The sequence below is a fragment of the Anopheles ziemanni genome, chromosome 3 (genome assembly GCF_943734765.1).
Source record: "Anopheles ziemanni chromosome 3, idAnoZiCoDA_A2_x.2, whole genome shotgun sequence".
In the NCBI taxonomy this organism is placed as follows: Eukaryota; Metazoa; Arthropoda; class Insecta; order Diptera; family Culicidae; genus Anopheles; species Anopheles ziemanni.
Window position 1 is genome coordinate 95,601,894 of NC_080706.1, and position 11,701 is coordinate 95,613,594.

General features: G+C 43.0%; 2 protein-coding genes across 2 annotated transcripts; one reads left to right on the plus strand and one right to left on the minus strand.

Annotated features, from left to right (window-relative positions):
- Positions 1 to 250: 250 nt before the first annotated feature.
- LOC131289854 (MAP kinase-activated protein kinase 2) lies at positions 251 to 8,902 on the minus strand. The gene is made up of 7 exons (XM_058319191.1): positions 7,721 to 8,902; positions 4,354 to 4,493; positions 3,899 to 3,963; positions 2,280 to 2,562; positions 1,959 to 2,169; positions 1,751 to 1,876; positions 251 to 1,686 (listed from the first exon to the last, which is right to left on the minus strand). Exons 1-7 carry the CDS (start codon positions 7,916 to 7,918, stop codon positions 1,591 to 1,593), a joined length of 1,119 nt encoding a protein of 372 aa, XP_058175174.1. The 5' UTR covers positions 7,919 to 8,902; the 3' UTR covers positions 251 to 1,590.
- An 850-nt stretch (positions 8,903 to 9,752) lies between these two features.
- LOC131287437 (U6 small nuclear RNA (adenine-(43)-N(6))-methyltransferase) lies at positions 9,753 to 11,531 on the plus strand. The gene is made up of 2 exons (XM_058316485.1): positions 9,753 to 9,906; positions 9,968 to 11,531. The coding sequence occupies exons 1-2, from the start codon at positions 9,802 to 9,804 to the stop codon at positions 11,321 to 11,323; spliced, it is 1,461 nt and encodes a 486-aa protein (XP_058172468.1). The 5' UTR covers positions 9,753 to 9,801; the 3' UTR covers positions 11,324 to 11,531.
- The last annotated feature ends 170 nt before the right edge of the window (positions 11,532 to 11,701 follow it).

Sequence of the window (11,701 nt, forward strand, 5' to 3'; positions counted from 1 at the left end):
AATATTCTCTGTTGTTTATGTTATCATTCATTGTATTGAACGTATGTATGTTTTCTATTTGAAAAGAAGTTAAACGAACTAAACAATCGGGAACTATGTTCACATAACAAACAATTGTCAAAATAATGAAAGGAATTTTTTTCTATAATAAGCATAAACTGTGTTGTAATGAGGGTAAGATATCGAAGTGTGAAGAGAGATACATCAACATAAGCTTGTCGACAGAATTGTTTGATTGAGCTAGCTCGTGAGGTATTATACTGGTATGACTTTGGAACACGGAATGTTTATAAAGATAAGAGGGAATTGTTTTAAATTGGGACCATCCATCGTCAACTACGTTACAATTTCAAATTGTTTACCAGGAATGGTCTACAGCAAATAGCAAACGTGCGCATTAAGGCAGCAAACAATATTTACCGGATGTATGGAGTAAAGCAGCATGGATGGAGCGGGATTCTTTTTCTTTTAAAACATATCAACAACTTTGTTTTGTTTGCTCGTTAAATCTAAGTGTAATTGCATGCTTGCTTCGTGTCTTTACCAGCCAACCACTCCGGGAGGTTCTTGTCTTTTTACAAGAGTTTTACATGTTCTCAATCTAGTACGTCATACACGTGGATGGATGTAAATCACACAGCCTACCTCGATCGATAAATAAGCAGCATGTATTTTATATAGGCATCTTAATTCCGATGCATTAAAATGGGAAAGGTTGCAATCTTTCCTAACAAGGTTTTGTTTTGTTTTCATCATAGTATGTACTCGTTACACAGCAAGCTGCTTCCAAAATTGCCAATACCGCATCGCATTAACGCGATATTATTCAACGCTGAACTCTGTGCTATGCTTTAAAATTGATTAAATGCTACTCTTTACATCGAAAATCTGTCAAAATTTGGATAAAACCTTCGCCACAACTGTTCCCCCCACTTTCCTTCAATTAGCAAATTTTTAAACTAGATTCAACCCAATCATTCTTGCGATATTCACAAAAATAAGCCTTATTTGTGCGGTTTAGGGAAAAACGTATCGCCGTTACCAACACAGAATAGGTTCAACGGTATTGACACCGTCGTGGTAAATAGCTTTTTCTTCTAGTGATGTATTATGTAAACTGTCTATCGCCAATTGGCTTAACTTGACCTTATCTACCGCTAGCTACCCTTTTTCCGCGTCTTTTCATACTTTCTTCCCGCGATTATCGTGGCGATCGTACCGCGAGCTGCTCTACACATTTAATATGTTGTAAAGAGCCATTCACGTAAAATAGAAATAAAAAAAAGCCGTAACATCAACGAGAGTTTCTCCCAAGCTCTACTCAATCATTAAAAAATGGTTACGGAGGTCAAACTTTTGGATAAAATTTACGCATTGCGTGTGTTCGCATACAAAATGCAACGAAAAAGTTAGTTTTAAGGAGGAATCAATTTCGCACTGTTAAAAAAGGGATAACGAACTCATTTCTACTCGCAGTATTGAACGGGAAAACGCGCTCACGTTCATTCCGCTAAAACAGTCCCTATTTTTTGTTCTTCTAAAACATTCCCCTAAAACCAAAAGGAATTCCGTGGAGTCAGCAGCAACGGTTTAGGATTTGGTGGTACTTCCTCCTTTTTCTTCGCCACGCTTTCTTCGTTTGTTAAGCAGGGCGTTGTTGGAACTGTCCAGATTCTTGATGTGCATCTGCAAGCGCAAGAAAAGGAAGTGTAATCGTTTGTTTTTCTTTTCTTTGCCCACCTATGCTTACCTCATAATCCACGCGCATGTTGGCTAACGATCGAGTCATTTCTTCCTGCACCTCGGGCCAGATTTCCTCGCCTTCTTTGAGCATGCGGCCGGTGTGCAATGGCGTCTGAGGCACCTCAGTGTAACGCTGGAAATAGTAATGAAGCCACCGTTACCACATATGATACAAAAAAGATCGCTGTAGTTCCGCGTGTCGGAGCAAAGCTTACCCGGATCCAAGGATTCATCATCACTTGCTCGATCGTGAGGCGTTTCTCGGGCTCAACGTTAAGCATACCCTTGATGAGATCTTTTGCCGCCTGGCTGACATTTTTCCACTCGGGATTGGGGAAATCATACTGTCCGGTACGGATGCGCGCCTTCATACCGGGCGAAATGGCCAGCCCGTGGTTGCTGTAAAACGGTGGAAAGCCGCACAATCTGAAACCGGGCGCAAAGAGGAAAGCCAAGAACAGTGCTTTTACAATTCTTGCATCAAACCATACGCCGATCCGGGGCCACCCGAAAGCCATGAACGGAAGTGTGCTTACAGAATGTACATGATTACACCTAACGACCAAATATCACAGCTTTTGTCGTACTTCTCCGGCCCGAGCACCTCCGGTGCAACGTAGTACGGCGTGTAGCAGGGCGTCTGGAGCGTGTCCTTGATGAACGTTTCCTTCGAGAAGCCAAAATCGGTCAGTTTCAGTATGGCGTTCGGATGGGGCGACGTGTAGAGAAGGTTTTCCGGCTTGAGATCGCGGTGTGCGATGTTGGAATCGTGTAAATACTTGACAGCGACACAGATTTCATGCATGACCTGGGCCGCTTCTAAACATAGAGTGGATAGTAGTAGCGGTGGCGTAGTGACAGCGAGAGATGGTGGAGCAATAGTGAGAGAAGGAGAAACAAACGAAGATGTTGATATATGAAAACGAGAAGAGAAGAAGAGAAAGAGAGAGAGAAAACGAAATGATAATGTAGTGGAACGAAGAAATTTAACGATTCAATTACAACCGAAAAGTATATGAAATGCAATTGTCTTGAGAAAGATGTAAATCAGGATTATGCTCGTATGGAGAGGAAGCTTGTATAGAGTAGAACAAAATACAGCAAGAATGTGACTAGAGTAGATTATCGTACACGTGCAATAGTAGACACATCATGCACATTTTGTAAGAGTATTATCCTCAACAACAACTTTCGACATAATTGTGGAGTGTTACAAATTCAATGAACAGACATCGTCTGAAAACAAACGCTTAGTAGAAGCTTTATGCTTTCTTTGAAAAAAACCCTGTTCAGAACTCTGGTTTGAACGGCTGGTTTGAATTGTGTAAATTTGTAACGAGTAGATTCCAGTAGGCGTTTCTTGACTGCGTTTCAAGAGTGCAATTTTTTAGCAACGCAGCAGGCTAGGTTAAGTTTTTCCGGCGTTGTAAATCTCTTGCGTTTAGATAGTGGCACGAGAAGCACGCGTTTTTTATTTTGAGATAATTAAATAAAACACAACGTAGGAATCAGAAGAAACTCGGAGCGATAGTTTCAAAAGGGAGTTTCGAACAAAACAAACCCAATGAAACAGGCACATCCAATCCCATTCAAACAGCATCACCAGCAAAGATAGTTACGAAGAAAAGATGAAAACATGTACAGTACGATTACTCAGTGTGCTGTGTGCTGATGGATGATGGATGCAATCTCCAGCATCGCGGTCCGTTTGACGGAAATGTACACATTTAAGCACATTTCTGAACTTTGGACGCCATGAATCACGCGCTTACTCATGCGCCCGGAGGAATGACGCTCTGTAATGGCACGCCGAGGCGCAGCATAGTGGCGGATGGTGATGGATTGGAATTTGACCGTAACCACATGTTTACCCCAAAACTATCAGCGTCGAGTACTGGGGGTACCGTTCGTTTCTTGAACGAATGCCAGGGAGAAGACCAGTGGGTTCGGGGAAAACAACCAAGGACCAAATCATCATCCTCCAGAAGGTAAGGTGGTCCCATTCAACGGGAATGCAATATTATTTCAGCGGCTTTCTTCTAAAGCTCCCTTCTTACTTCTCTTTCGTCTAACCGAGCATTCATATGCGTTGTTGTTCTGCTCGAATATTATCTCGTATCCCAATCGACCACCTCTGATAAATGTAATGCTTTACCTCGTTCAGTAAAAGGTCCATCTTGTCGTTCCTGGATACGTTGAAACAGTTCACCTCCTTCCATGCTGTAATAAAAACAAAACAATGTTTTATTCAATCGTTTTTAGATCAATTGCGCTAGAGATTTCAATGTTTTTCAATCTTAAAATAAAACCGCGTGCGTAACGAAAAACATTGGCATCGTCATTTCAGTATCAAATCATGAAATTAACTATACAAAGAGTTTTACTTAATTTTGTTTCAATAAGATTAAACTACAATGGTTTTTTTGAACCCATCTCCTACCATAAACTGTTGGCCGTTGGCGAAAATAGGCCATTCATAGGCAAATAGTAATCAACAAAACATAAAAATCAACCAATCTGCACGGACACGATTAATGGGGCTATTTCGAACGCTGAAACGCGGGGGCGGCGGTGGTATAAGGGGGATGCAAATTCTGGGGATTGTATTACCATTCCATAACAACGAGTAAGCATCGATTGCCACTGTAGCTATTCTCGTACACGTCGATGATATTTACAATGTTTCGGCAACCACTTGCACGCCAGTGCAGCTCCACTTCGCGTCTGGCCTTGGCATTGTCGTGAAGCACCTGCAAAGGATGAGAAAGAAAGAAAGAAAGAAACGGAGAGAAACTGTAAGTGTCTTGGGTCCCGGGAGGATAAAATTCATATTTCTGTATGAGACAAACTTAAATGGGGAAAACCCTCGCTTTCAACATGTTTGGAAATATGTTTCAGTTTGCGTGAAAAGCACAAGGGTGTAAACATATTTTCAATGTCATATCCTGTTACTTCGACTGGGTGCATTTTAACGAAGCATGTGACCCACTTCACCTCTACAACCAATTGGCGGGAACCCCGTTGGAGATGGTAGGCCATTCCCACGCGAAAGTGCGCCCACCTCCCATTACTTTACCACCTGACGTCATCCGAACGAATGTCGTGCTGGATATTGGAATATACTTATCTTCCATCGAGCTAATGTAATGTTTTAATTTTAGATAGTTGGTCGTACTATTAAAATTTGTTTAGTTACTACGCTGTATAATCACAGGCCATTGGTATAAAATCGCTCTGGCTTTTTAAATTTTACGGACGTTTGATAATGATATAAAAAAACATATAAAACCTTGAATGTACAAAATAAGAGGATCACACACAACACGTGTTTTTTGTTTGACCTTAGAAACAGCCTCAATCACAGTGTTTCCAATTCTCAAAGAGAGTAATTTTCACTCACATTTTTCTTCCGTGACTCTTTAACTCTGATTACATACCGGACCATTCTTTCATTATTTCGTCATGGTTCTTATCATTAATTTTTATAGGATACAGTAAGTTATCCCTTATTGAAAGACTGACACCGTTCGAATTTATCTCACTTTAACTTAAACTTAAATTTAAGTATAAATCTCTTAATAAAGCCCTTGGAGGTTCGAGACCCCTTGCGAGGTCGGGCCCCCCGCGGCCGCTCAGCCGGCGCACCGTTAAATCCGCCACCGAACGAAAGTCAAATTTCCTGCGAAAGTTCACTGACGACATGTTTGATAAATAAGAGTCTTTGAGGAGCATTTTGAATGCTCCTTCATTCATTTTTCTCCCGCGTTTAAGCAGAAAAATTTGACAAACAAGGGTTAGCTTTGTTTACCACGTGATTATGTATCGCATGGATTAAGCATATCAGGTTGAACATCCCGGTCATTGCGGGCCCTTTGTTTGTACAAGTAATCCGATTTACCGAGGCGGGCTGCCCCCGGGCACACGGTTGACATGCCATGCAAACCTTTTAGCAACATTTATTCAAGGCAAATAGAAGCGCCACCAGTCACCCGTCGTGGAAAGTATGTTTTCACTGGACTGCGAATGCAAACCGACACATGTCTGCGTCCGCCCGTATCGCCACACAATCTCCGTTCGAGTGCGTGTGCATGGTCACCTTATGATTTATCGTATCATTTTTATATCATCGGCTGATATGGAAAAGTCGTTGATGTCGTGGCGTGTACTGCCCTAACGGCATGATAAACGAGAGCATGAGATAAACGACCCCACCAATGCTTCCCTCCCCGCGCCTGTCCCATGTGGCCCCACACACTGGTAGGTGGTAAAGATAAGAAGCAATAACTGTCACTTGTGGACGTCGTGGCCAGCCATCCCTTGTAGAAATTACCACCAGCAAAACAAAATTGTCGGGGTGTATTATTTGTGTTTTGCCTAACGCATTGCAGAGGAATTTTTGTACCATCCGATGTCATTCAAGCTGTATTAACATTTTGTAAAACAAAACACATTTTTAATGTCTTGTAGGGCCCCCCGCAGAGCAATTTTCTCCGTGATGCCAATTGCGTGTACATAATTGCTGCTTTCCATACGCAACACGACAAACTGCCCTCCCTTGGCTGCCCTCCTCTTGTTCGGAGGCTGTGATATCCGAGCATATTATGGATGATTGATTGCTACTCGCATCGAGAGGGAAAATTTTAACCTGCTCTGTGTGTCCACCCGGGTTGACTAAGAGCACACGGCCAAGGGGGACTGTTTAAAACAGCGTTGCCCAAGCGTCGTACCACTTTATGGGTGACGGCTCCGTTGGAAGGTAATCTAGGCAAGTAAATTGCATGTGTCGCTTTACCTAGACAGACGGTGACAAGAAAGGCAAGTGTGCAAAAACGATAAATCTTTGCACAATTGAGCTATTGAGAAAAGGAGATTTAAAAACGAGACAAGTGGTATACATTTGTTAAGAGTATGCACAATCAAACTATCTCTTAAATTGTTGTCCATTGCATTTCTATGTAGCAAAAGAGAATGTACAATAGTTATAAAATATATCATACCACGTATTACCAATCCAAATCGAGAAATTAACCGGCAAATTAATCCATTACGACCGAGACAGCAATGTAGGGAAAACATTTATCGTTTAGCCAATTAAATCCAGTTGTCTGTTCCGTTCCGGCATGCGGGGTTTGTTTTTTTAGTTTGGAAGCACAAGAAACCTTACCAGTTAACCCGGACGGAAATAGATTAAAAGGGTAATTGCGAAACGGATTGTGGGAGAAAAGCCAAGACAAATGCTTTCGATGGCTGGGCGAAGTGAATGCTGACCCTGGAATGAATTTAGCCATCGATCACGGGCGTTCAAGTTTTACACAAACATCGTGTAATGCTTCTCCAACAATCCATCTTTGAACTAAATTCATTCTAATTATACTCCTACTCCACTAATGTAAAATTGAAAGCGATACATGGTGACGACAAGTTATTTTTCAACTAACATTTGCTGCTTGAAAGCAAAACGGGTCGTCATATTGGGAAATCCTGCAGTCAATCGGGCCTGTCGCCTAACGTATCGAGCTGAAAATCAATTGGCAACCAGCGATTTGTAGAGAACTCGCGTGCGATGGCATTGAGATCACCAAACCATATACGCACTGCGCTATTCCCAGGAGTATTTCAGGCGCTTTTTTCTCTACCAAGTACCCCATTGATGCTCCTTAAGTACAGTTTCAAGCCGTAGGTACACTCATACGTATGTAACGGAACGGTAGAATCTCGTATGGCGTCTGGGAGGGGACGGACAAACAAACCCGTCGACATGCTGGCAGTAGGAAATAACTGAGCATTTGTGCGATGTAGCGCGTTCCTCAATTCGACGAGCTCGCATAAGCTTCTTGGATCTATGTTTATCGCAGATATGCGTGTCGCGACCTTCCGCCGGCATCAATGTTCGTTAACCCGTGGTGGCAGGGTGTCGCTGCGACAAGATAGCAAATAGAAGTGTTAAAGATACTACGAAATGCATGAAAAAACATACCTTAAGGGCGTTCTTTTGGCCCGTCTTCTTGCTCATGCACTGGACCACTTTGCCATTGATGCCGAGTCCGAGCACGGTGTTGGAGATTTCGTAGTCGTCCGTGATAAGCGTTGTTTTCGGTTGTCGCTGCATGGCCGTTTGCTGTTGCTGCTGCTGTGTGGGCAGCTGTTGCACCGGAATTGGTTTCATTGTATACATGACGATGGCAAACCGAACCGCTTTGCACCGATTCACCACTTCCTTCACTCACCCTTCGGTTGACGTTGTTTTGACTAATCCAAGTCAGATGACTCGATCCCGGGAATATCAAAACGAAGCGAACGCCGCAACGGAGCAGGCTACCCCGCGGGGAATACACACGAGCACCGCAGCACAAAAACACAATGATTGCGTCAGACTTGTTCTGTTTACGCCGAACTTTCTTCGCGGCACGGAAGGAACCAGTGAAGACTTTCGGTTGGCTATTAAATGCGGAGCATCAATGGGACGGTTTCATCTCGTTGTGTTTTATTTTTTAATATACTGTCTAATTACGTTTGTTATATAACAAAACCTTGCGAATGGCACAATCCCGCAGGAGCCAGGAGGATAAATCTTTGCACTTTGGAAACTACGGAACAATTTCACACAACCAAACAGACACACTATACTCCAGAATAACAACGGAAATAGTAGACAGGGCTTTTCCGCCGCGACGGTGACCACTTTGGGCTACTCAGGTAGGGTATTTAATTTTTCTTATTTTCTTTTCTCGCACGAGCACAGTCGGAATCTTTTTGTCATTGTGTCATCAACGCAAATAAAAACTGTACACAGTGGAGCAGCGACCACGCACCTTCCGTTCTTCTTTCGCTCCCTTATGCTGTGGAGGGTTGCGATTTTACAACACGACGCGATTTATCTACTGATGTTCTGGACAATTATGCTAATGCGCTTCCGCTGGAAACCCTGGACAACACGACCACGAAACAGGGAGAGTTGGTTGTTGTTTTGATAACTGCACCAGCAGGAGTACTCCGTATGCCAGCTACGGCAAGACGATCGAGAAACGCAACACAGAAAGGTTGTAAAAGAAAAGCACCGAAAGGTAGAGAAAAATGAGCAGCACGCTATCGGAAGGAAAGCTGGGAATTTCTAACAGAGAACACGCAATTCGCACTTCACGGAAAGAACCTCATCACACCTCCGTAGCCTTTGGGGTACTGACTTAGTGTTGGCAGAATCGCGATTGGGAAGATCCGAAGATTCGATCTCTGGGCGGATTCGGAAGGATTGATTCCCATTTGACAGACACTGATCAGGTTTGATTCGTTTGGTATTTGAATCAAATTTGATATGATTGTTGCAATTGTACGTAAAACTGTTTGTAAACTTTTTTCTCAAACCATAACTTATGTTCTAAAACCCACCATAATTTAAATAATTGAAATACTAGTTCAGTTTTAAAATTACTACTCCGACTGCCATGCTCCACAACGGTGAACTGTCAATCATCTAAAAGATAAACAAAACAAAACACCGGGGCTTCCTTCTAAACACGCGCACCAGTTCCAGTTCGGCGTCGCATCAGAGCGGATGGTTAGCAGTGCACGAGGTTCCTGAAAGGGTTAGCTGAAAAGTAAGGTTATCTTAGGCACGGCCGCGTGGTGTCGCCGAGCTGGAGCTCAAGTCAGAGAAATCCTAGCCGACGCACATCTCGTGCTGTTTGAGTAATCAAGCGGATCACGAGTTTCGTGCGATCTGACAAACGGAAGGAAATATTCCTTTCGTTACGGCGGGTGAACAGCCGCATTTTGACTGCGCACTAGCGTGGTTGGCTAGCAGTGCTCCTGGCCGCATGGTGGCAGTCAAAAGGCGACGCCTACAGAAAATCGAAAACCACAGAAAACCAGGACATATGGCCTTTAGTTGCCAGTCCTAAACCAATAGAGGTCTATGTCTCCAGGTTAGCTTGCGAAGGCCCAGGAAGCTGGATTCAATAGCCGTACTGGAGTAAATCCTCGCCGAATTGAAGAAGAAGAAGAAGAAACACGCGCACCTTCGGTTGTTCCAGCGTTACAATCTCTAAAAACCCATCGAGCATGGCAGTGAACGAGTTTATGCATCCCAGAAACCGGTACCGAGAAAGGCCCAATTTTCAGGACCTTGTTAAACAGTTTCCGGAGCTAAACCAAGTGGCCATAGTGGTAAGACCGATTTGCCAATTCTATCGAAGATGTTCTGTTCAATCGCTTCTATCTATTGCAGGATGTGTCCGGAAAAGTTAAACTGAACTACAAAGATGCACAAGCACTCCAACTGCTATCTAAATGTCTGCTACAGAGGGATTTCGGTTTAAGCTTGGAACTACCCCCGGGAAAGTTAGTCCCTACCTTACCCCTGCGATTGAACTATATCCATTGGCTGGAAGACATCGGGGATATTGCTGGTTGGCACGAAAAGGAACCTGTTAGGGGAATCGATATCGGATGTGGAGCTTCCTGTATTTACCCACTGTTGGCCGTAGTACAGACGAAGCAGCGCTGGCATATGCTGGCAATCGAGAAAGCAGAAGATAGTCTACAGATTGCGAAAGCAAATGTTATTCGAAATAGTTTCGAGCAATTCATTGACGTTAGGCCGCAAGTTGCTGGAGGGCAAACAATTCTCTTAGAAGTACTGAACAACCATCCTGACGAGCGATTTGACTTCTGCATGTGTAACCCACCATTCTACGACAGCGCAACCGGTGTTAAATATCAGAATCGAACCGGAAAACGCCGAGAACCATCGAATGCAAGCACCGGCTCCACAGAGGAACTTTGCACGGACGGGGGAGAAGTTAGCTTTATTGGCCAAATCATCGAAGAAAGTCTGCAGCTGAAGGATCGCGTTTCTGTGTACACTACAATGATTGGCCATAAGAAAAGTTATGAAGAGATATTGAGGAAATTTAAGCACAGCTCTATCCAGAATATTTCGGTCAGCAAGTTTTGCCAAGGTAATACGACTCGATGGGCCGTAGGGTGGAGCTTCGATAATCGAATAGTACTGAATCGTTTGAACGACGCCATAGATATCGAAAGCCATGGGACTGGGAAAAAGAAAACGTTGAACAAAACAATTGAATGGAAAATTTGGAATGCGCCGGAAGGGCATCAAGTATCCCAACTGGCACACCTTAAACTATATCTAATAGGAGTGCTTCAATCCATTGCTCTACACGTTCGCGTTTTGTCTGAAGAAAGCGAAGTAATACTATGCGAGCTCACTGCGCACCAGAATACCTGGTCTCACCAGAGGCGAAAACGAAGATGCAAGGAAACAACTGACCATAAACATGAGAAGCACCTGCGAAATAGCGACATTATTGAATCGTACGATGAGAATGAGAATTCACAAGAAAAAAGGCCAAAACTTGAACCTACTGCTGTATGTGATGAACTAAAGCAATCGGAAAAGCCGTATTTGAAGGCAGCATTGAATCTTCACAGGAAAAGTTGTGATTATTTTGTTGCGCTTCAGTACATTGATGGTAAAGCTGGCAAAGACTCGGTAAATCAAATTCTTCAGTATATTAAAAATATCAGTAGAACACAACCATTCGTTGAAATGTGCCTGTGAGGACTAGGCATTATCGAATTACGGTAATCGTTTGCTACTTACATCTCCAGTTTGTTGAACTAAGTTATTGAAAAAACCAAAATATAAGAAAACCGGTTATGTATTACAGTAATGTTTTGTTTATTATTTTTATATTCCCGGTCTTTTGCTGTAACGCACGCACATTACAAAGTGACATAATTATTACATAGCTCATTATTGCCTGCTACCACTCTTTTTCATTACCGATCATGTCTCGGAAAGAAAACAATGTGCTTGGAACAAAATCTGAAACCAGCAAAACTGCACCAAAAGAAGATAACAAAGATTCAAATTTTCGTAATTGTGACGCGCCATCGAGTAACTTTTACCAGCTGATTTTTTTCTTACCGCTAAACC